The 26,579-nt window shown below is 38.2% G+C and overlaps 1 protein-coding gene across 1 annotated transcript in view; it reads right to left on the bottom strand.

Annotated features, from left to right (window-relative positions):
• The window catches only part of LOC150105008 (protein Obscurin-like), a 790,953-nt gene that overhangs the window by 354,779 nt on the left and 409,595 nt on the right, over window positions 1–26,579 (bottom strand). Inside the window, exons 44-45 of the mRNA XM_090395103.1 lie at window positions 20,726–20,901; window positions 10,316–10,421 (exon numbers count right to left, since the gene is read on the bottom strand). Coding sequence (XP_090251229.1) covers window positions 10,316–10,421; window positions 20,726–20,901 — 282 coding nt within the window. The remainder of the gene's footprint in view (window positions 1–10,315; window positions 10,422–20,725; window positions 20,902–26,579) is intronic.

Below are 26,579 nucleotides of genomic sequence, written 5' to 3'. Positions count from 1 at the left end.
GTGGAAAGAGGACAAAATCATTCCCTTGCATAAGGGATAGTTTTTTTAAGACTGCAGTAGCAAATTATATACCAATCATTATCTCAGGCTTGGTGGTAAAAGTACTGAAAAAATTGGTCAAAAAGAGAATTCAAGAATGGGTGGATAAAACTATGATACTGTATGAGAGGCAACCTGGCTTTATGAAGGGTTGGTCATGCCTTAGTAATTTCCTAACTTTTTAGTAACAGCAGAGTTGGATAAAGGAAATATCTATACAATGTTTCTGCTGGATTTTGCAAAGACACTTGACAGAATACTAGGTGGAACTCTGTTATGCAAATTAGAACAAATGGGGATGGATTATGACATTGGTTAAGTAGATAAGAGGGTAGCTGCCAAACAGATATCACAAAGTGGTATATGGAGGTTCAGTATCGAGGTGAAAACAAGGGAGTAGTGGTTTGCTGCAAAGTTCAGTGCTTGAACCACTACTATTTAATTTGTACATAAATGATATGGAAAATAACCTGAAAGGAAATATTCATTTGTTTGCTGCTGATGCGAAATTAGATAGAGTAATAGTTAATCGAGGTGATATGAAGAATTTGCAGGATGTTTTATGTCACTATTGGTAAAACCTAATGGGTATCAGTTTATTGTGGAGAAATGTAAAGTTATGCATTTTGGGATAAATATCATAGATTGCAAACTGTGCATCACATTGATGCCACTGTATTCCAGGAAATAGATGAACCTAGAGATTTGGAGATGGTACAGAGAGTTCAAGTTTAGAGGACATATTGCTAAGGTAGCCCATAAGATTACTTGGCTCTTGAAAAACACATTAACAAGTAGAGATAAGGAAGTTGCTATTCCTCTTTATAAAGTGGGCCTTGATATGTTCACATCCAAGTCTGTTGGGTTTCTTGGGGATGAGGAAGTGGTGGACAAGATTCAGAGGTATGTGACCAAGATGGTGAGTGGTCTGTGGAATGTTCCTTGTGAAGATAGTTTGAGGATGTGTGGTTTGCAGAAATTGGTTGGTAGGAGAAAAAGAGGGGACAAGATAGAATCGTTTATGTTGCTTAAAGGATTTTATAGGACTGATGCAAGGGAAATGTTTCAGCACTTGGCTGGAGGAGCCAGTACAATTGGTCTCCCTGGAAGTTGAATAAAGTGTGGTTAGTAGGGATGTGAGGACTAGATTTTTTGCTTGGAGAGTTGTGAATGAGTGAAATGGGTTGCCAGAGTCAGTTTTGAGTTCATTAATTCTGTTAATCAGTTCAAGGAGAAGTATGATAGATTGTGTGGATAGTTTAGGTCTCCTGTGATGAGTCTTCAGACTCCATGGAAGTGCCCATACAATAATAATAATTCTTATATTGTTATCATAAGAAGCAATATACAGTAAAACCCCGTTTTTACGTTCCCACAATTTACATTTCCTGCCATTTACGTCATTTTCCATTGGTCCAGTCTTAAGGCCTATTCTTATGATATATTGTTTTCCTGCCATTAACAACTTGATGTGGACATTATTTCCCATGATTTGGTATTTTTCTCGGGTGGCAATACTGATTTTTGAATCGATTTCTGCAGAAATCTGTGCATTTCTGTTCCCAGATGGTGTTACTTTCAGCTGTAGTTTCATTTCCGCCATCACGATGACTTGCACGCTTGCAGTAGTGATGAGTGATACTGTAATTTTTCAATCACAGTATGAATTGATATCTCAGAATTTCTGCTACGTAATTTAGCATGTGAAAGTTGCTTTCAAGTTACGGTGGTGGATTATCCATGTTAGTAACATGGAGAAAAAAGAAGAAAATGTATTTCAGTAGAAGAAAAGATGGCAATTCTGCAACATGTAGATTGGCATGCTGGAACACGTGTGCATTAGCAAAAGATCTTGGATTCTCCATGTCCACTTTGTACACGATAGCAAAAAAAAAACAGGTCAAGCATTGAACTCAATGCAAAGCAATCTGGAGCTATGTCAAAAAAAAAAAAAAAAAAAACGAAAAGCAAAAACAATCAACAATTGAAAATTTTTTAATAGATAAATGTAAGTAATTGTAAATTCATTTATTTTCAGTTATTAAATTTTGTAATCGCGTATGTAGACTCACATACTAGCAGTAAGTCATATTTTAGCCTTTTTTTTTAATGTTTTTTTACATTTCCTGTTATTTACACTTTTTTCCATCAGTCCCCTGAAAAGTGTAAAAAAAGGATTTTACTGTATATATATATATATATATATATATATAATTTATTATTATTATTATTATTATTTGGTATCTCCATGGAGGTCAGAGACTTATCATGGGAGATTCACAATAACTTTTATATACACAAAAATTATCATACCTCTCCTGACACTCATTCACTGTCAGGCACTCACAACTAATTCTGGCACTCCATTCCACTTATTCACCCTCTCTCCATGCAAAAAAATCTAGTCCTCACACCCTAAATAACAACACTCTTACATAACTTCCATGGATGATCCTGGTTCTACTATATGTCATATATTGAAAAATTTCTTTTGTATTAATTTTATAAAACCCCTTTAATATCTTATAAATGCCTTTAATATCTTAATATTAAAGACACTTAATATTAAGATATTAAACGAGGTCGATAATGTTAGTATGATAATTGTATGACAGCATGAAAGCAAAAGTAGAAGATGAGGATAATGATGAGATGGTAATGAAAGAGGACAGTATGGTTACATGGAGTTCTGCAAATTTTTACAAATCTTGTCCCCTCTTTTCCACCTATCAACTAAACTTTATAACCCACACACCTTCAACTTATCCCCATATTGAATATTCCACAGACCTTTCATCAGCTTGCTAACTTGTCTCTGAATCCTCTATACTGCCTCCTGGTCATCAGGAAACACCTGTACACAGCATCAAGATGTGGCTTTATAGCCTTATAAAAATGGATAATAACTTCCCCTATCTTTGCTTGTTAGGGTTTTTTTCAACATCTAAGTAATCCTTTGGGATATTTTACCAAAGGATACTTGGATTATATATTTTAGTTATGCACTTACCCTCTTTCCACTCCCTTGGAAACCCTTGCCAGAGCTGAGAATTAGACTGAACACCTTCATTGGAGGCAATGTCAATTCTCTTGCACATTCATGTAGTACATTTATTGACATGCCATCCAGTCCTATTGCTGTATGAGGCTAGGAACTTGGAGATAATGGTGGACAGAGAGTTGAAGTTCAGAACTTGCATTTTGCAACATTAAATTGATAATCATTATCCTTTGCTCACAATAGATCATAATGTAGGATATCTACATCACCTTTATCAACTATTGTCCTCCCCAGTTTTGCATCATCAGCAAACAACTGAATAAATCTTTCCCTATATCATCAATATACAATTTCAAGAGTAGTGGCACTAGAGAACCTTCATTCTCTGAGATTCCATTCTGCCATATACTACTCTCTGGTGTCTCTCTCTGTTAACCCCCCCCTCCTCCTCCATCCATGTTACTAGCTTCATATCCATTACCATCTTCTCCAGTTTTTGTAATAGTTTCCATGTGTTATTTCTGTCAAATGCCTTGGCAAAAGCAAGCAGTATCATGGTGTTGCTATTTCCTTTATCCAATTTGACTGTCACTTTATTATAAAATGTGAATAAATTATTAAGACAGGACCTACTCTTTACAAAACCATGCTGCCCACTATAAAGTAACATATCCCTATCCACCCACTACTGTATTTTACCTTTCCAATACTTTAAACAACTACTCCTGAGGTTGGTCGATTGGTAGAGCCTCTGCTACTAATGGCTCAGTTAAGTAAGTTTGAGTGCGGTTAGTAGCTGGAAGCGGACCAATCGTTCGATGCTGTTGGCATACTCTCCCTCGATGAGTCTTCGGACTCCCTGGAGGTGTCAAATAATAATAATAATAATAATATTACTTAGTCTGTAGTTTTTTCTACCTCTGTGTTGGAGCCACCTTCATGTAATCGAACTATCTTACCCTCTTTCCACTACCTTAGAAACCCTTGCCAGAGCTGAGAATTAGATTGAACCTTCATTGGAGATAATGCCAATTCTCTTGCACATTCCCACAGTACATTTATTAACATGCCATCCAGTCCTTCATTTATTTATTTATTTATTTTTTATGTTGGGCCCATACATAGGAGGTTGATTGGTTAACCTATAGTACATTAGTACCATGTAAGGGTGGTGGGTTGGGAATTTGTTTACATTTGATTTGAATGACTTTAAATTGTATTTGTTAGGAAACATAGCAGGTGGGAGACTGTTCCACAGTGCAGCAGTTGCAGGAAGAGGAAAAGAAATTTGATCTGTTTGTTTCTAGGTGTACTGTGAAGGGATGTTGTGCAGCAGCTGCACGTGTTCCAATGAGCTTAGTACTGAGCGGGGGAATTATTGATGTTATTTCGGATCAGCATTTCCCATGGAAATATTTGTAGAATATACTTACTGCAGAGACCAAACGTCTGTGTGAAAGTGGGGGGAGAGAGTTGGTAAGGGATGGATCATTGATAAGTCTAATTGCCCTCCTCTGTATTGAGTTGAGCATTTTGAGAGAGCTTTTAGGAGCCCCACCCCATATGTGGGAGCAGTATTCAATAGTTGGGCAGATTTGTGACTTGTATAATGTTAGTAGCTATTCAGGGTGAAGTAACGTCTTGAGAGGAAGAGAAATCCTAGTTTTTTTGAGGCTGAGGATGCAATGTTTGAGATATGTTTGTGCCAGGAGAGGTTTGATGTGAGGGCGATTCCGAGGAGCGAGATCTCAGGCTGTCTGGAAATTTGGGTAACGTTGAAAAGGATACTGGGAAAAAGTTGTTCTTTTTTATGGGAAATAGTACAGAACTGGGTTTTGTTGGCATTGAAATTTATGAGGTTATCCGAACCCCATTGTAGGATGGCTTGGAGATCGAAGTTGAGGGTGGTGGTGGTTGATGTTCTGTAGGATGAGGTGAGTTGTGTAGGGTAGGACTTATCAAATGCAAGCGAGGAGTGTAGTGTGCTGTCATCTGCAAAACTGTGTATTGGGTTGGAGGTCAATTGCAGTAGGTCATTGATGTACAGCATGAACAGGGTTGGTGAGAGGACAGAACCTTGTGGGACTCCAGCATTAATTGAGTGGTGCGAGGATAGGGATGTGATGTGTGTGATGGTGGATGCACACTGTGTGTGATCCACCATCACACACAGTGTGCATCCAGACAGAAAACTGGCAATCCACCTACAGAAGTCCTGGGTCAGACAGAATGATGGTAGTTTGCCCAGTAGGCCTTTGTGCCAGACCTGGTCAAAGGCTTTGGAGATATCTAGTGCAACCACTTGAGATTTGCCAAACCTCTCCATAGCATTTGTCCAGAGATGGGTGATGTATGTGAGTAGATCTCCTGTTGATTGGCAGTGGTGGAATCCATACTGGCAGGCATTTATTTGGTGAGTGTCTTCAAGATAGTGTAGGAGGTGGGAATTGATGATTTTTTCCATTACCTTTGACAGGGCTGAGGTAAGCGAGATGACTTGTCACCCTTCTTGGGAATGGGCTGAATATAGGCCAATTTCCAGTTTGTGGGATAGATTCCAATGGAGTAGGAGAGTATAGGTGGTCAGTTCTGGAGCACAATTTTTCAGAACAATTCGGGGAATGCCATCGAGGCCAGGAGACTTTTTTGTGTCTAACTGGGACAGTATTTTTCTGATTTCATCCTGGCAAAAGGATATAGGGGGCATGTATGTTGAGTGTCTGGAATGGTTGGGGGACATTTACCATCATCAGTTATGCATGCGTTTGAAGCAAAATTTGAGGCCAGAAGATTGGCTCTTTCTGTGGATGATGAGGCAGTAGCGCCATCAGGGTGTGATAGGGGTGGGAATAGTGTTGGACAGAAGTTGCGGCCAATTGCTTTGGCAAGAGACCAAAAGGCTCAGCTGCCGTTTGGATAGGCTACGAGTTTCCTGCTTTTTGCTCTTTCGAACTCTGTTTTGGAAGCGTTGATTGTTTTTTGCATCTATTATGGGCTTCGGTGTAAGCTTTGAGGCAGGATGAGGTTCTTGATTTCAGCCAGTTGTGGTATGTCTGGTGTTTCATCTCTACAGCCTTGGCACATCCTTTGGAGAACCAGGGTTTCGTTAAGGAATGGCAGTTCAGAGTGTTGTGTGGAATGTACGTATTCATGCCGGTGAAGATTACTTTGATAATAAGCTCGGTGCATATGTTTGGGTTGGAAGGCCGGAAGCAGTAGTCCAACCATGGGAATGCGGTATAGAAGTTGCGGAGGCTGTCCCACTTGGCACTGATATAGTGCCAAACTACTCATGTATGGGAGTGTCTGTAAACGTTGTTGCAGGGGGGGGGGCCTCACTACTTTCACTGTGTATTTGGATGGATCATTGGTGAGGAAGAGATCTAGGGTGTTTGGGGAGTGGTTTGGGTTATCTGGACAAGTTGTGTAAGGTCATTGGTGATGGCTGCAAGATCTGTACAACTGTAGGAGGAAAACCAGCTAGTGTTGTGGATGTTAAAATCTCCTAGAAGGATGATTTCGCTGTTGGGAAAGTGGGATTGGAGAAAGTCGACTTTTAGGGAGAGGAAATTAAAGATCTCAGGGTGGTTGGTAGCATTGGGGGGGAGCGATAGAGGCAGCAGATGAATTGAACTGAGTAGGGAAGAGATATCTTCAACCAAAGAAGGTCAAAGATGGGTGATGCGGTGACACTCAGCAACTAGGTTAGGTACTCTCTGGCAAGGTATGTCTGAGCAGATGTATGCACAGACACCACCCTTGTGACGAAAGTTGTTGAAGAATGAGTAGTTTGGGAGGTTGAGATAAGTCCTGCTGCTGCTGTATTCACATTAATATTTTTCAATATGCTGATGACCTATTCATCTACCTTAATTTCAACATACATCTCTGTCTTATCTTCTTCTACTTCTTACGGCTTTACAGCTCAAAACTTGAAATTTGAAACTTGGCCAACTGGATTTTTTGCCTCCAACCCTGTCTGTCCAAAACTTTATTTCTTCAGATGTAGTAGGACACTGTAGTATGATGTTGCTATCTTGACTAATGGTGTATATTTATCTTGTTCTAGGTTTTCCTTTTGATCTTTTAGTATAATTTTACAATTGATTGTCTTCATAAAAATACTTTCCTTTTCCATACGAAAAATATGTCCTGCCGACTGCAACTTTTTGAACTTGATTACACTGGATATTGGTGGGTTCTTTATTAAGCTAATATAACTCATGATTGTATCTGATTCTTCGGAGACCATTATCATTCACTGGTCCAAATATTTTTATAAGGATGTTCCTATCAAAAGCTGAAATCAAATTCTCTGCTCTTGCTGTAAATATCCAGGTTTCACATCTATAGTAAAAGTAATAACTAGATGAATTATCGATTTATATATTTTTACTTTACTTTACTTTTATTTTACCAAAACAAACTGCCACTAATTTTAATTTGTGTTGATGAATTTCTGATATAAGTGCTTTAAGTACTCCCATCTTATATAATGTTCTTGTATTCCACATCTCAGAATTGTAATCCAGTAGTCTTTAGCCATACCTGATTGATATGTCCAGTTTCAGGTTTTTTCTATGTTCTTTAACAAGAAGTAGTTTTTCTGTCAATGGGTTGTCAGCCCAATGCCCAAACCCCAACTTTTAAATACAGAAATAGAGTGGTCTGTTTCACCAGACACTAGGGCAATATGGTTTGTGACTCCTTATTCAGTATATTTGGAGCAGTCCTGGCAGAAAACAAGTTCCATGTCACGAGTTGCCTCCCTCTACCACCTGGAGGGACATGCCTGGTACATTGTAGCCCCACCGTCTCTGTGACAGAGACTGTAGCCCCACAGTCTCTGTCACATCAGCAACTGCAAAATTTCCACCTGGATGATATATCTTTGCAGTGATACTCAGCAACTAAACTATTTATTTTATCTGTGTCATCTTCCTACCATTAGCAGTGATTAAAGTCATCCTACCATAGTCATTTTTCCTCTTACTTGCTACATAACAAAAAAAACTTTTTTTTATTTACTTTGGCCTCCTTAACTAATTTTCTCTCATAATCTGATTTGGCCTTTTTTACCATATGAATCAACCTTCTTGTTTGCACTTTATACAGCTCATAAATATGCTGATCACATTTTCTTTATATTCCCTCCACAGTGATTTTGTTTTTTTCAGTTCTTGGTTTATATCTTTACTCATCCACTTAATCCCCATGTGGTTTATCCACCTGAACTTGGGTATGCAGTCTGATACTGCTTCTTTCAAACAATCCCTGATCACTTCTCATGCAGTACTGACATTCTATCCTTTTAGCTTCTCAAGCCACAGCACTGCTCCAAGATGCCTCCTAAGCCTGTCATAATTAATAGCTTTATAGTTGCACATAAACCCTTTCTTGAGAATTGTTCATGTTTAGCAACTTCCCAGAACAAAACGGCATGGTAACTCTCCCTGATTTGAAGCTTGGTTATAGACATACTGTATCTTCTGATGAAAGTTTACAAGATCAAGCACCCTCAATCCCCTAATCTTCTCTATAACATTTCAGGTAATTATTTCATAGCAACCACATAAACTCCACTTCCATCTTGCCATTCTTTCTTTCCTCCCTCCAAACTGTTCCGATAGTTGAAGTTTCCCATAATAATTGCTCAGCCTGCACTCAATTTTGCTAATCTGCCGATGCATGGCATCTACATTATCCTCTTGATCCCCTGGTCTATAGCAGCAACCAACACTATATTTTGTCCTTTTGGCCTATATCTCACACCAGACAGCCTCAAATGAACCATCTCCCACAGGCCTAAAATCCTCTTTAACTTCAAATTTTGTTGGTTGTAGTTCTTCAGCTATCATCAGCAATATCCTGCCTCCTGTCCCATTTCCTCTGTCCTCCCTGAAAATACAATACCCTTTACATTCTACATTCTATCATTTATAACTATATCATTTTCTGTCGATCATGTCTAACTGATGCCTATAATTTTTGGCCAATGCCAAAAACTCATCTCCCTTATTTCTAATACTTCAAACGATATTTCTCAACAGTTTAAATGTTTCAATATTATCATACCCATTCATCTTCTATTGACTAATCCCAGCAGATTACATGCCCTTGGACCTACAGTTACCATTGTATAATGTTATTACCAACCCATTTGAATCTAAAGTTTACAAAATTGCATTCAGTATTGAATAACCATTTATGTATACATGCACACTCATTTATTCTATGGGTGGCCAGAGATATGCTTGATTGCCACCCCAATCCTTCCAATATCTCTAGTTTCCCTAGTTTTTCACTTCCAAACTATTTGTCTATATGTCTAACTCTAATGTCTAACTCCCAAAGTGTTCCAATGTAGTCAGTCAGGAAGCATATGTTAGTACTTTCACTCATCAAATTGACTCCATGCATTCTATAAACTGCATAATCTTCTGATTAGCAATCATGGCCCTTCTTCTCTACTCTAACTATAGAATAACATAACTATATCTGTCCTATCGCAGCAGCAGACTCACAATCTTTAATTCCTTGCCATTCATGTTCACTTCTTTCAACAACTCTTGCACATTCTCTATCATTGCATATTTCTTCCCTTTCAAATCATTTTTTCCTACTAAAACAATTGATTCTTTCACTTCTCTCTTCTGCAAACTAAGAGCTACACTAACATCCTTGAACTTTGTACATGGGAAACATGCTTTCATTACTTTCTCATTAAGTATACCTCTTATTATGGGATCTCCATATAATACCGTCTCCTTATTTTCAGTTTCTTGCCCATATTTGTGCACTTTTGTAATATGCCCTCTGAATTCTCTGTTCACCAACCTTGAATTCTTAATTCAAGGTTGGGGTTAAACCTTGAATTCATCAATTTCTTGCAGTCCATTTCCATTAATGTAATACACAGAATATAATCTTTTCGTCCCAAAACACATAATATTACACTTTGCCACAATAAACTGATAACTTTTTTTATTTGTCCCCATTGTCAACCTATTTAAATTATTCTATGGGATCTCTATATCACTTTTAAATAGTATACACTATTTTATAATCAACATCTGATTATCAATGCTAGGATTACATATCCTTCATGACAAAAGTTTATATCTGGAAGGAAAATTTCATTATACTATTATGAATAAATAAAATTCAAAATACATCTTAAATGAAAAATGTTATAAAGATTCTAGGTTTTTTTTTTTTGATAAAAACTTTTTCCTTACACATTACTTACAGTCCTAGAATTGCATTGCAGCTTACCACTTTATTTCAGGTGATGGTGTTCCACTTGCCTGAGCCTCTAGTTTAGTTGGGCTTCCTTCAATTGCTTCTACTGGACTTAATGGTTTTGGGAATGAAGGTTTCTCTAAAAGACAAATACATATAGATATAAAAAATGTGCATCAGCAGTTATGCATTATGTTTACTGTATTTGCATATTTTTAGATTTAGTGTCAATTACTTTAAAATGTTATTAATGAGTATGATTCGGAACCTTCATGTAGTTACAAGGCTCATCTAGGGAGAACCATATAAAACAATACAAAATGTATCATTCCACTACTTAAACTTTCCCTATATGTACTCTGACTATCCTCTCTCTGGCAATGCATTCCATGGTGTTACCACTCTTAACTGAAAATGCTATATTTCATCCTGTCACTACTACCTTTCACAACTTCCAGGGATGTCTTCCACTTTGTCCTTGTTCCTTCTGGTTCTACCACATGAAAAATTTCTCAACTTAAATGTTTCAATATTATCATACCCATTCATCTTCTATTCACTTATCCCAGCAGATTACATGCCTTCAGTCCTATCTTCATAGCCAGTATTCCACAATCCTGATATTACTTTATTATCTGCATTTGTGCAGATAAAAAAGTAATATCAAGTTCAAGTTCAACATCTTCATATTCCAGTGACTAGATCTGAACATAATCCAGATGTGTTATACAAATAACCTCTTACAATTGCTGAACTAAGTCCTCACCATCTTTGCAATATACCTCCTCACTTCAAATTTCTTTCTACTTATTTCAATAAATTTTGAGTGAACAAATTCAATCAACACAACATTTTTTTTTTTTATTATTATTATTATTATTCAGGCCTCCAAGGAGTCAAAAGACTCATCGAGGGAGGTCCTTCCTAAGACATAAAGTCTGTCAAGACTCATCGAGGGGAGGTCCCCCCTGAGAAACACAAAGTTTATCATACCACTCTTTAAACTCACTGACCGTTCTCGCTCCCACCACTCCATCAGGCAATGCATTCCATGGCTCAACCACCCTCCACACAAAGAAACCACTCCTTACCCTCTTGCTCACAGTTTCCTTTCGTAACTTCCAGGGATGGCCTCTTGTCATCACTCCTTCCTGCTGATCAACCAAGCGAAAGAATTCCCCAGTGTCAACCCTGTAACCACCTCTCAACAGTTTAAAAGTCTCAATCATATCACCTCTCCTTCTTCTATCCACCAAACTCTGCAGTCCACATTCTCTCAGCCGATCCTCATAACTATCCTTGTACAGTCCTGAAACCATCTTTGTATCCTTTCCACAGTTAATTTATCCCCTTCAAATCCTGGGGACCAAATCTGAGAACAATAGTCCAAGTGTGGTCTGATCAGAGACTTATACAACGGAATGATAACCCTCTTATCTCTGCAGGTCAGTGTCCTTCTCATAATAGCAGCAATCCTCTGTGTTACCTTCACCACCTTTGCAATATGTCCGCTAAACTTCAGGTTTCTATCAATCATCAAACCCAGATCTCTTGTCTCCCCTACTTCCTCCAGTATAACTCCTCCCATAGAGTATGCAGCATCCCATCGATGTTTCCCAAACCTCAAGACCTTACATTTTGCTGCATTAAACAGACATTCCATTCATTTGCCCATCTATCTAGCTTATTTAAATCCTTTTGCAGGGCTACCACATCTGCACTATTACTAATAATCCTTCCCAGCTTCGCATCATCCACAAACAACTGAATATCCCCCTGCAATCCACTGGCTATATAGGTCCTAGTACTGAGCCCTGTGGGACCCCACTTGTACCCCTCTGCCTCCTGGAAACTACTCCACCATACACAACTCTCTGATACCTATCAGACAGCCAATCCTGAATCCAGTTGACCAATCTGACATCCAGACTCATGTGCTGCAAATTAAATATCAGCTTATCATGTGGCACCCTGTCAAATGCCTTCGCCAGGTCTAAGAAAATTGCAGTATATGCCTTTCCCTCATCTAATGTTCTTGTAACTTTATTATAAAAGGCTAGCATATTGCTAAAACAAGAGCGTCCTTTCACAAATCCATGTTGATTCTCACAGATAACATTACCCTCATCTGCCCAATGCTGTACACGGTCCCTCACTACTTTCTCCAAGATCTTAACAACTACTAATGACACACAGATTGGCCTATAATTAGACACTTCCAGTCTGTTACCACCCTTATGCAATGGCACTATCTTACCTTCCTTCCATTCCCTGGGCACCTTTGCCAAAGCCAGACTTTCATTGAAAAGCCACGTTAAAGGTACTGTCAATTCCCTAGCACATTCTCTCAAAACTCGGGGCGAAATACCATCCAGTCCCACAGCTTCACTGACATCCAGAGTACTCAGTATCTGAAACACACTCTCCTCCTGTACCTCCAGACCTCGTACCAGTCCTATCCCTCTAGCATTAAAACTGACTCCTCTAGGATGAAATACTCCAATAAAGTGTCCATTGAACAATTCCACTATGTCCTCTGCATCAGTCACTCTATTCCCATTTTTATCCCACAATATCATTCTTCCACAGTCATTTCTCCTCCTACTGGCCACATAGCTAAAAAATTCCCTAGGATTTTCTTTCGATCTTAGGGCCAATCTCCTCTCATATTCCAGTTTCGCTTTCCTTACCACACTAGTCACTCTTCTGGCCTGTGTCTTATATTCCTCATGCATCTCTTCACCTGTCTCCTTATATCTCTTCCATAGCCTCTTTTTCGCATGCAATTCCTGTTTAATATTGTTTGTCATCCACTTTACTCCAAATTGCGTCCTCTTCTTCACTCGTGGTATACAACTTACCATTGCTGATAACAAATATTCTTTCACAATTTCCCATGCACTAATGATATCCCAGCCTTCCAATTCCTCCCTCCACGAAACTTCCTCAAGTTGACGTCTAAGACTATTATAATCACCTGCTTTATAATTCCACATACGTTCCCGTCTCTTTGATACTCCTGCATGTCTATTCATTTTCCATGTCAACACCATATGGTCACTCTCTCCAACTGGTGGAAGAGACGTCAACTCAGTTATTATCAACTCTTCTGATGCTATAACCAAATCCAAAACTTTTGAACCTCTTGTTCCCTCTGTTACATGTTGCCTAAGACATTTGTCCCTCAAGAATTCTAGAAATTCCATTCCCCTATTGCTACATGCATCTTCCTCTCTCCAATTTATACTACTGAAGTTAAAATCTCCCATAACAATCATTCTTCTTGCACTTGCCAAACTTAGCTGTCTAAACATCTCCTGGTCCCCATCCTCTGTGCTCCTGGGTCTGTAGCAACACCCCACTAAATATCCTTTCTTGCCTACCTCTACCTCACACCATACGCTCTCAAAATCATTTGTCTCACTTCCTTCCAAATTCTCCACTCTTAGAGGACATAGGTCATCACTTATCATAAGCAGCACCCCACCACCAAGCTTTCCCCTCCTATCCTGACAAAAAATACTATACCCAGCGACTTCTATTCCTGTTTTTATATCCCCTTCTGTCAACCACGTCTCAGTGATCGCAATAATTTTTGGCCAGGCTGATGCTATCTGTGCCACCAATTCCTCTCCTTATTCCGGATACTCCTGGCATTAGTATACAGCATATAAATGCCATTGTTTCTATACCCAGCATTATCCCTTCTAGACTCCACTGGGCTCAGTGTTACCTGACATTGTCTCCCTTCTCCCAAGTATCCATTCCCACAAGAGGCCACCCCTGCTATCATCCTCCCTGGGACACACTGACTCGTTCAGAACAGCAATCTCTCCAGATGCCTACGTCCTTCGTCATTCAAATGTAAACTGTCTCTCGCATACAACTCCTCTCTTTCCTCAAAGGCACTCCAAGCATCCACATATACTAGTCCTCTCTTGTCACACATTCTCGCTATTATGCCATTCAATATCACCGCTCTTCTGCTCAGCTCATCATTATCATACCTAGGCAACACGCACACTATTTTTCCTCTCTCTGTCTTCTTCTGTACAGTCTGAAGCAAAAATCTCATATCTCTCACTGCCCGACTTACATTACCACTCAAGTCATTCATTCCTACCATCACAATCATCTCATCCACCCTTTCACCTCTCTTAATTGCCATAGCCACCCTTTCTATTGTTCCTCCTGGCAAACACTCCTCACGCATCCTATCTTAAACACCATGGATCATTGAGTCGCCATACATTATACCTCTTACCATTCCCTTGCTCCTATTGTTTCCATTCTCTCCTCTTCTTTCATTCCCATACCTCTCTCTTCTACTGTTTCCATTCTTTCCTCTTCTAGCACTCCCATACATCTCTCTCATTCCCTCTCTCCTACTGTTTCCATTTTCTCCACTTCTAGCACTTCCATATCCCTCTCTCATTCTGTCTCTCCTACTACTGTTTCCATCCGCTGGTCTTCTAGCATTCCCATACCTCTCTCTCTCATTCCATCTCTCCTACCGTTTCCATTCTCTCCTCTTCTAGCACTTCCATATCTCTCTCTCATTCCGTCTCTCCTACTGTTTCCATCCTCTCGTCTGCTAGCATTCCCATATCTCTCTCTCATTCCCTCTCTTCTACTGTTTCCATTCTCTCCTCTTCTAGCACCCCCATACCTCTCACTCATACTCTCTAAATTCTCTCTCTCTCTCTCCTACTCTGATTCGCCTTGCATTTATCTCTTCCATTCTCCTAATCTTATCTTTCATACTTCTGCTCTCATTCACAAGACATTCCACCTCCTCTTTCAACTCATCTATCTCCTTCTGCAGGTCAGTCACTCTTAATCTAAATTCACTCTCCCAAACAAAACCATCTTCTAAACTTCCACAGTCACTCACACCTTCCACACTATCAACTATTATTTTCTCATTCTCTCCTATCATACTACTTGTCTTCCTACATTCATTCCCCGTTCCTGGAGAAACAAAGTTGGATATCGATATATCTAATGTACTTATTTCCTCCAACTGCCTGCATTTTGCGCACATATGCTCTCCACTCTCTTTAACAAGCCACATATGTAATTCCCGAGACGCATACATGCCGCAAGTACTGCATGCCACAAAGTCCCTTACGATATTGCTAATAATTGAGTTCTTAAATGGCGGAGGACTTGGCGTTACGCCACTTGCGACTGCTGCTGAATCCACCATCATTCCTTACTGCCGAGTAGCGTAATCTTTAATAATTATTCAATTAATAAATAAGAGGGGAAAAAAAAGTACAAACATCAGAACATTTAAGTACTAAATATAATTAAATAAAATGAAATATAACTAAATACAGTAACTTAGCTTCGTTTTGTCTTCCACCGTTATGCATTCGATTCCGACGGTACCAAAATATATTATATCGCGACAGCAGCTAACTTCCAAAAAAACAACCACTGAAGTACACTCATATTCAGAGAAACAATTTAGCACTCAAAAACATAGAAAAACGGGGAAAAAAGCGGACTATTCACCGATTAAAAATCACTTTCTTGTGCACAGCTCAAATTCACCGCCACATGCTACGGCGACGCTAGTGCCACGTTATTTTTTTTTTTGTTCCCTTTGTTTCTGATACATCTCTCCTTTCTCTTCACATATTTCAACTAGCATATCATTCATAATTCCTATTTAATGAAAGCAAGAAAGAAAAGTTGATAACAGACCGCCATGTGGTATATGGAAGAACATATACAAATATTATCTGATGTATTATATAAACATTTTTTTAATCCTTACTCTATTTTGGTCAAAAAATTTAACTGAATTTCCTCACTAACTGATTTCTTTCTGCCATGATCTGATCTATGGTTATTACATGCAGTTAGAGTTGATTCTCACTGGTAGCAAACATCATTATACCAAACTGCTCTCCATCACAAACTACTAAACAGTCCTGACAAAATCTATATAGGGTATTAAGATTTTATGAAACTAGGTTTCATGTAACTCCTGATTTCAAATAATAACAAAAAATAGTAAAGATTATTAGGTAATGCAGCTAACCCCATATCTTCAACCAGAGACTAAGTTAAATGACTAATATAAAAATTTTAATGTATGTTAGGGCAATTAAAAAGACATGCCTGGCTGTATATTTTAGAAGGTGGGGATGAAAAATATAATAGTAATATCACCTTTATCTGCTTTATTAATAATTATATAAGGGTTGTTTTTAAAATTTTTAAGGCTTTAAAAAAAAAAACATGAAAGGAAGGAATAGATTTGGATTTGGGCTATTTATGATGTTATTTATCTTCTTTTTTTTTCTTTTAAATCATTCATTTTCAAGTTTAGTTTGGGTATTCCTTTTTGGGAAAGCATTAGCAGAAATAATAAAATGTAAACTTTTGTTTATTACATCACTTTCATCTTGAGAAAGTGTGTAGCCAGATAGATTTATAACTAAGCTGTAAGTGCTATGTTTGTTTGTTTTAGGTGTGGTGAAAGTGAAGGGAGGAAGGTAGGATCTGCGCATCATCTTTGAATATAAATTAAAAATTTATATTAGTTATTTAACTGAGCCTCTGATTGGAGACATAGGATAGCTCCATTATCTAATGAGCTACATCGGTAGTACTATAATGTATAAACATTATACCCTACACTCCACAACCCTAAACTGATAGCCCCCACTCACACAATCCATTCAGACCATCCTGCAAGACCACAACATTTATCCAACTGCAAAGTGGCAATTTTTTTTTAAACTACAATATATATCCGAGCATCCCACAATAGAAAATGTTTATGCAAATTTCTAGTTAAGTCTAAAACAGAAAACGGTCAGAAAGTGTACATTATCGTGGAAAGGCTTAGACATTGGTTATGCATTTTTTACTAAATGACTTAAGGAAACGTCAACTACGATATACATTACAATAAATTTTAATATACTTCAATATTTCGGCAATGTCACGTTGCCATTTTCAAGAAACTTAGGAACAAGACACGTACATGCAGGCACAACAAACAGTAAGTGAGGAAGAAGCAGGAAGCTATTATTTCTCCTAAAGTCTTAATGGTGTCCCCTAGCAGGCAATGTTGGTATTCTTAGACGATTGGGCTGAAGGTCTTCTGATGTAGGTTTCCCAAATTTGAGGCAGTCTCATGCAGCCAAATTTGTTGAGGTTTTGATTGTTTTTAAGGGCTGAAGCTGATTCCATGAAAAGCCTTTCATATTTGTATTTACTACGGTGTATTATCTTGGCTTTGTTCCACCATATTCTATGGCAGGTATCCAGTGCGTGGTCAGCAATACCAGAGTGGCTGTATTGGTGAAACCAGATGTAGTCCTTGTATTCTGAAATTCCGATTTTGGCTGTCCTGCCTGTTTGGCCAAAGTAGGACAGCTAACAGCTGCAAGGGACCTGGTACACCAGGTAGGTCTAGGGGGAGAGGTTAGTCTTTAGTAAAGCGGATAAGGGATGCCAATTTTTTATATGGTCTGTAACAAGAAGTTAAGTCATGTTTTTTTAGGATTTTTGTAATTTTTTTCGAGGTGCCTCAGATATAGGGTATGGTGATGGATTTAGAGTAATCCTTGTTGTGACGGGAGGGAGGGGGGGGTGGTTTACTGGTTTCAATATTTTTTTGATTTTTTGGGGGGAGTAGCCATTGGCTGAGAGTGTTGAGAATGTGGTTTAGTTCTGTGGTTAGGACATTGCCATTTGAACAGATAAGTTTGGCCCTGTTGTGTAGTGTCTTAATGATTCCATATTGTTGCGAGGAGGGATGTTGGGATTCTTGGTGAATGTATCTGCCTGTATGGGTGGGTTTTCTATAGACTATAGGTATTTCTATAGGTTTTCTGTTTCCCAAATTTGGGAAACCTACATCAGAAGACCTTCAGCCCAATCGCCCAAGAATACCAACATTGCCTGCTAGGGGGCACCATTAGGACTTTAGGAGAAATAATAGCATCCTGCTTCTTCCTCACTTACTGTTTGTTGTGCCTGCGTGCATGTGTCTTGTTCTTAAGTTTCTTGAAAATGGCAACGCGACGTTGCCGAAATAGTGAAGTATATTAAAATTTATTTTAATGTATATCCTAGTTGACGTTGTAATTTCCTTAAATCATTTAGTAAAAAAATAAAAAGAAAGTGTGCATGTTTTGCTTATCTTGGGATATATATTTAATTACAATCAGAAATAATTCCATATAATAATATACTTGATTGGCATTTTTTTTAGCAGGAATAGCAATTTTACAATTCATTTCTATACTGACAAACAGAGATAAGGAGGTAATTGTACTACCTCACAAAGCCTAGACCAGGCCACACCTGGACTACTGTAGGCAAATTTGGTTGCCAGGTTTATGTTGCGTGAGATACTCTGAAATGGATATATATAGTGAGAAGTAACTGAAACAAGTTTTGGATAGAATGTTGATTGCAGAGGTTAGTAGATCGCTAGAGAAGAGATTATGTAATAGAGACTTTATAATAAAGTTACAAGAGCATTAGATGAGGGAAAGGCATATGCTGCCATTTTCTTAGACTTAGCGAGAGCATTTGACAGGGTGCCACATGATAAGCTGATATTTAAGTTGCAGCACATGGGTCTGGATGTCAGATTGGTCAACTGGATTCAGGATTGGATGTCCAATAGGTATCAGAGAGTTGTGTATGGTGGGACAGTTTCAAGGAGGCAGAGGGTTACAAGTGGGATCCCACAGGGCTCAGTACTAGGACCTATATTGTTTAACCTTTATATCAATAACATTGTCAGTGGATTGCAAAGGGCTATTCAGTTGTTTGCGGATGATGCAAATCTGGGAAGGATTATTAGTAATAGTGCAGATGTGGTAGCTCTGCAAGAGGATTTGAATAAGCTAGATACATGGGCAAATGAATGGGATGTCTGATTAATGCAGCAAAATGTAAGGTCTTGAGGTTTGGGAAACATCGATGTGATGCTGCATACTCTATGGGAGGAGCTATACTGGAGGAAGGGGAGACGAGATCTGGGGTTGATGATTGATAGAAACCTGAAATTTAGGGGACATATTGCAAAGGTGGTGAAGGTAACACAGAGATATCAGTGTCCTTCTCATTATTGCTGCAATAATGAGAAGGATACTGACCTACAGAGATAAAACAGTTATCATTCCATTGTATAAGTCTCTGATCAGACTACACTTGGACTATTGTTCTCAGATTTGGTCCGCAGGATTTGAAGGGGATAAATTAACTGTGGAAAGGGTACAAAGGCAGATAACAAAGATGGTTTCAGGACTGTACCATGTTAGTTATGAGGATCAGCTGAGGGAACGTGGACTGCAGAGTTTGGTAGATGGAAGAAGGAGAGGTGATATGATTGAGACTTTTAAACTGTTGAGAAGTGGTTACAGGGTTGACACTGGGGAGTTCTTTCGCTTGGTTGAACAGCGGGAAGGAGTGATGACAAGAGGCCATCCCAGGAAGTTACAAAAGGAAACTGTTTGCAAGGGGGTGAGGAGTGGTTTCTTTGCCTGATGGAGTGGTGAGAGCAAGAACGGTCAATAAGTTTAAGGAGTGGTATGATAAACTTTGTGTTTCTTAGGAAGGACCTCCCACGATGAGTCTTTTGACTCCATGGAGGCCTGATTAATAATAATAATAATAAAAGTTGGATGAGGGATCATATACAGTGAAAAGTGTGTGAAAGAGAGTGGGAGAAAGAATAAGAGAGCAGAAGGTGTATAATAATTGTCAACTCTTATAATTTAAAGAACGTGCTGAGGCTTTACTTCAATGCCCTAACTTGAATCGAAATGATTGTCTAACCTTGTCAAAAATATGGGAAAGTTTAATCCGGATAACACACTAAGTTTTTTCAATTGAGATCTTCTAGTTCTTACATTAGTCTAATGTTATCTTTAATTGAATTTATAAATTAAGATTGTTGTATGAAATTGTGAATTGATACCTATAATTTATTTATCACTCTGATGAAATTTACCTCTCTTTAGTGCTTAGTAATGTAACATCACACGGCTTGTTCTACTTTTGAATGATCAATTGTTTGTATTCTTCCTTGGAAAAACTGTTCCTATCAAGCCACTGATTATAGTCTGTTAATTTCAGACTGAAATATTTGGCAAATATTAAAACATTCTTGTCCTAACATGTTGATAATTCTTAATTTCATGTCACAAGTGCCTCTCAAGAACAGAATGGAAAGCAGTAGATGAGTGAAGTGTGTGTGTTGGAGAGTGTTGTGAAAATTAACAAATGTAAATAAGATTGAGATATAATATGGCATCTTGATCATTAATTAACTGAAACTCTCGATGATAAGTCTGTTGGTCTATTGTCATCATAGAGGTATGATGATGATAATAGTAATAATAGCAGTAATAATGTTAACAAAACTAAGAAATAATTACTACCAGAAACTTTTGAGTCACTTACGATTTACAGTCACTGGAGCAGAACTCCTGCTTTCACCACTGCTATTAGCCACAACCACAGAATATTTACCAATATCTTCTGGTTTCACTTTATCAATAATAAGAGCTAGAGTACCATCTGGCTCTTCCTTCAATTGAATTCTTTCATCAGGAATAACTTCTCGTCCATCCTTTAACCTAAAATATTTAGATATATTTTAAGTAAAAAATATTGCTACTGAAAGAAGTACAATATTTCAATTTGCACTCTCTTCTCAATTAAGATTATAATACAGGCATCTCCATAGCAACCAAAGAATTATAATATTAATCCATTTTTATTTATTTGCATCAAAGATAATGCAAACCATAAAAAATTATATGCAGTCATTTCTCAGTTGTTATTAGTATTGCTATTTTACGAAGTAAAAAAAAAAAAGAAAACTCTTATGAAATTGATTTTTAACAGAAAATTTATAAGGAAGAAAGCAACAGATATAATGGAATATTTCTGGAAAATACAGAAGATCAGTGCCATAAAGGTAGTGGAATGTAATGCTCTGGAGCTGATGAAAATGCTTGAAAATGGAATGGGAAACCATGGGAGAGTCGGAGATGATGGGAGGTTAAGGAATATTGGATGTCTCAAGTAGTTACTTTGAATAATTATTAAATGAGATGGGAAGTGACTGAAAACTAGCAGAAACATCTATAAGTATTGTAATCATAAATGAACATCTATACTGAAGGTAGAGAAAATTACCAGAAATGTGAAATGTAAGCTGGAGTAGATATTATTATTATTATACATGTACATCCATGGAGTCAGAAGACTCATTGCAAGAGACTTATTAGTCACACATAGCTATTATTCACATAATACCTATCATACTTCTCATTAAACTCATTCATTAACAAACTCAGAATCACTTCTGACAACCCGGTCCACAGTTTCAACACCTTCCAAGCAAAAATCTAGTTGTAACACTCTTGCACAATTTCCATGGTGACTTGTTCCTGCCATGTGCTGAAAAAAGGCTTTAGTGTGAATCCTATAAAACATTTCATTGGAATGTTTGTGTAAAGAAAGCTCCCATTTCAGATTAGTTTTTTGGAATAATTAATTGTAAATAAGTGGTGCTTATAAGTAAGAGTTGCTGTAAAAGTTGTGCACTTGCAGTGTTTCTCGTGTGTAGGCTTGTTAGTTTAAGTCTGTTTACAAAATTGTTAAACTTAGACCTTAGTATTCTAGCAGGTGAAGGAAAGATATTGGTGGCTTTGTCTTTGCAGAAATTTAATTTTGATTTCAATCATTTTGTGAAATGTGAGGTGTGCTATATGTATTTGTTTGATTATGTAGATAAATTATGGATATTTAAGGTGGATGGAAGGAGGGTGTGTGTGCGAAGTGCAATCTGAATGAGGACTTGATGAGTGTTAACGTATTGGTAACTGAAAGTATTAGTAGCGTGAATGCCATGAGAAGGATGAGTGCTTGTCTGACAGAAAACAGGGAGAGTGTAAAAGAGCAGCCAAAAATGGTAAAAAAGTTTTAAAAAAGCAAATGAGAAGTCTGATGAATTTAATAATCAATGGTAAGAAAGATGAAAGCGATAAAAATGTAGTGGAAGTTGAAAAACAGAGTGTAATTAAAGATAAGATGGCAAGCAGCGTTCACAACCAGCAAGTGTGTATGCCTGGCAGTAAAATTAAGAGAGTGAATAAGAGCAAAAATGTGACTAAAGATTTGAAAGCTGAGTTGGTTAAGATGATGCAAGAGATGAAATGGATGCAGAGTGAAATTAATAGAATTTGAAATATGTACGGAAGAGTAAAAATTATGAAAATGAATGACATTGGCTTGAAACAGGTAACAAAAGACACGCGAGTAGCATTATATATCATTTTTCATAGAATGAAGAAAATGGGGCAGAATAAGGTGACAACCCTAGAAACTGTATAAGGATGGTGTGAGCAAGTGCATAAGGAACAGGTTCTTTGTATGGAGAATAGTTGGCAAGTGGAATGCATTGCCTCATATTGGGGTGAATGCAGACATATTTACTGAATTTAAAGCATGGTAACTGAACGTGACCATGGTTTAAATTAGTTAGATGAACTTTCTGTATAACAGTGTGCACCTCTCACAATGAATCTTTTGACTCCATTGAGGTCTGCTGTTAATAATAAAATAATAATAAAAGCTAAGTGATGATTTCAAATCCCCTGTGTACTTTTGTATCCTGAACCAGTGAAAATATCACCATGAACAAAACATAGTGAAGGAGAATTTTTTTAATTTCTTGTGTCTTCTTTCCATGTGAATTTATGGACATCCTTACGTTGAAACATGGTATTAGTAACGATTTGTTTGTGTTCTGAAGAGAAATCCAGCAGCTACTTACCATTAATATTGGCTTTGCTCTTTTTTCAAAATTTTCCTTAAACATTTCTATGTCTCATATTTACTTCCAACTCTGCTTTTAAGATATCCAACAAGAACCAACTTTATCTTTTAACATTGTATCTGTTGCCTTCTCTAATTATTATTATTATTATTATTATTATGCAGGCCTCCAAGGAGTCAAAAGACTCATCGAGGGAGGTCCTTCCTAAGACATAAAGTCTGTCAAGACTCACTGAGGGGAGGTCCCCCAACTGAGAAACACAAAATCTATCATACCACTCTTTAAACTCACTGACCGTTCTCGCTCCCACCACTCCATCAGGCAATGCATTCCACGGCTCAACCACCCTCCACACAAAGAAACCACTCCTTACCCTCTTGCTCACAGTTTCCTTTCGTAACTTCCAGAGATGGCCTCTTGTCATCACTCCTTCCCGCTGATCAACCAAGCGAAAGAACTCCCCAGTGTCAACCCTGTTACCACCTCTCAACAGTTTAAAAGTCTCAATCATATCACCTCTCCTTCTTCTATCCACCAAACTCTGCAGTCCACATTCTCTCAGCCGATCCTCATAACTATCCTTGTACAGTCCTGAAACCATCTTTGTCATCCGTCTTTGTATCCTTTCCACAGTTAATTTATCCCCTTCAAATCCTGGGGACCAAATCTGAGAACAATAGTCCAAGTGTGGTCTGATCAGAGACTTATACAACGGAATGATAACCCTCTTATCTCTGCAGGTCAGTGTCCTTCTCATAATAGCAGCAATCCTCTGTGTTACCTTCACCACCTTTGCAATATGTCCCCTAAACTTCAGGTTTCTATCAATCATCAACCCCAGATCTCTTGTCTCCCCTACTTCCTCCAGTATAACTCCTCCCATAGAGTATGCAGCATCCCATCGATGTTTCCCAAACCTCAAGACCTTACATTTTGCTGCATTAAACTGAAACCCCCATTCATTTGCCTATCTATCTAGCTTATTTAAATCCTCTTGCAGGGCTACCACATCTGCACTATTACTAATAATCCTTCCCAGCTTCGCATCATCTGCAAACAACTGAATATCCCCCTGCAATCCACTGGCTATGTCATTGATATAAAGGTTAAACAATATAGGTCCTAGTACTGAGCCCTGTGGGACCCCACTTGTAACCCTCTGCCTCCTGGAAACTGCTCCACCATACACAACTCTCTGATACCTATCAGACAGCCAATCCTGAATCCAGTTGACCAATCTGACATCCAGACCCATGTGCTGCAACTTAAATATCAGCTTATCATGTGGCACCCTGTCAAATGCCTTCGCCAAGTCTAAGAAAATTGCAGTATATGCCTTTCCCTCATCTAATGTTCTTGTAACTTTATTATAAAAGGCTAGCATATTGCTAAAACAAGAGCGTCCTTTCACAAATCCATGTTGATTCTCACAGATAACATTACCCTCATCTGCCCAATGCTGTACACGGTCCCTCACTACTTTCTCCAAGATCTTAACAACTACTGATGACACACAGACTGGCCTATAATTAGACACTTCCAGTCTGTTACCACCCTTATGCAATGGCACTATCTTACCTTCCTTCCATTCCCTGGGCACCTTTGCCAAAGCCAGACTTTCATTGAAAAGCCACGTTAAAGGTACTGTCAATTCCCTAGCACATTCTCTCAAAACTCGTGGCGAAATACCATCCAGTCCCACAGCTTCACTGACATCCAGAGTACTCAGTATCTGAAACACACTCTCCTCCTGTACCTCCAGACCTCGTACCAGTCCTATCCCTCTAGCATTAAAACTGACTCCTCCAGGATGAAATACTCCAATAAAGTGTTCATTGAACAATTCCACTATGTCCTCTGCATCAGTCACTCTATTCCCATTTTTATCCCACAATATCATTCTTCCACAGTCATTTCTCCTCCTACTGGCCACATAGCTAATGTCTCACAAAATTCCTGCATTTCGTACTTAATAGAATCTTCTATGCGACCATAAGCACAAATAAATCTGATTCTTTCTCAGATCATTATTTCCTGAATATAACACCTGGTGTGTATTATTTAGAAGGATCTTTCTGATTTTATCTTTTTTGTTTCTTTGTTTTGATAACACAAATTATATCAATCTGGTATGTCTCCAATTCCTTTGCTAGTTCCTCTTCTTTTCTGTTGGTGCATCTTACACTGATAGTGCCAGTCTTGTATTCTGTTGATGGCAATTTAGAATTTTACACTGTTTGTCATGGTTTCATAACAAAAACAGTGTGGCCCTTGTTTAACCAGATTATTATTATTACCCCAAGATCCCATGGAGTCAAAGACTCATCTACACACAGCTCATCATACTGTGCTTTAAACGCACTCAAATTCTCTGCAGACACCACACTCTAAGGAAAAGCATTCCAATCATTCAGAACTCTGCATGCAAAAAACCTGTTTCTCAGTCTCCTGCTCACACTCTTCTCATACAGCTTCTAGGGATGTCCTCTGGTTCTCCCCTGATCTCCCACCGTTTGCTGTGAAACCTCTCCAACACTGATCCTATAACAACCCCTTACTAACTTGTAGGTCTCTCTATCATATCACCCCCTCTTCCTCCTATCCACTAATTTACTCGATTAGACCCTAGTCAGCATGCAATTCTATAACATGGGAAAAAAAACAGAGCTCTTCCAAAAAGAGACAAAAGAAAATTTGTTTAATATTGATATGAATGAAAACTTGGATAAAAACTACTAAATAATAAGAGAGACCCTATTAAATAATGCCAAAGAGATTGATGGAATTAACAAAACAAAAGCATAAAAGAAAATTATCGAATGGCTGAGTGGTTAGCGTATCCACTCTCCAGCCAAAAGGCTGCGGGTTCAAATCCCGCCATGGGCATGGATGTTTGTGATTGTCTGTGAAAATACTAGTGATGTTAGTGGGCAGTAGATGGTGTTGATGTAGATGGTTGTGGTAGTTGACTGGTGGAGACAGAGAGTGATAGAGCAGGTGCCCTCCCTTGATGAGTCTTTGGACTCTCTGGAGGTGTCACATAATAACAATAATAAAACACAAAATAAAATAAACCCTAAACCTTCTCAGAAAGAGAAGAGAAATGAAAAGAGATCTAAACATGATAAATAGAACAGAATTCATGAAGCTATGTAAAACAATAAAAAAAGGATGACAAAAGAAATTAGAAACTTCAGAACAAGGAAATTGATGGAAAGAGAGCTACAGGAGGACCAAAGAGATGGCAAGATGATGCGATTAATGAGACAGCTGGAACTCAGTGGCATAGAAAAGCCAAAGATAGGGCTAAATGGAGGACTTTGTCAGGGAAGTCCAGTAATAAACAGAAAATGGCTGTTGATGATACTATTTGGTTGTGATAAAACTTTACAGGTTGAATTGCAACATTCTTATGTAAGCAAATTCCCATTAAACATGTAATCCTCAAATAAGAAAGCCTGCTTATTA

This window comes from Typopeltis vanoorti, chromosome 7, assembly GCF_054136105.1.
Source record: "Typopeltis vanoorti isolate ZY-2024b chromosome 7, IOZ_Tvanoo_1.0, whole genome shotgun sequence".
NCBI classification, from domain to species: Eukaryota; Metazoa; Arthropoda; class Arachnida; order Uropygi; family Thelyphonidae; genus Typopeltis; species Typopeltis vanoorti.
This window is presented reverse-complemented; position numbering and strand designations above follow the sequence as displayed.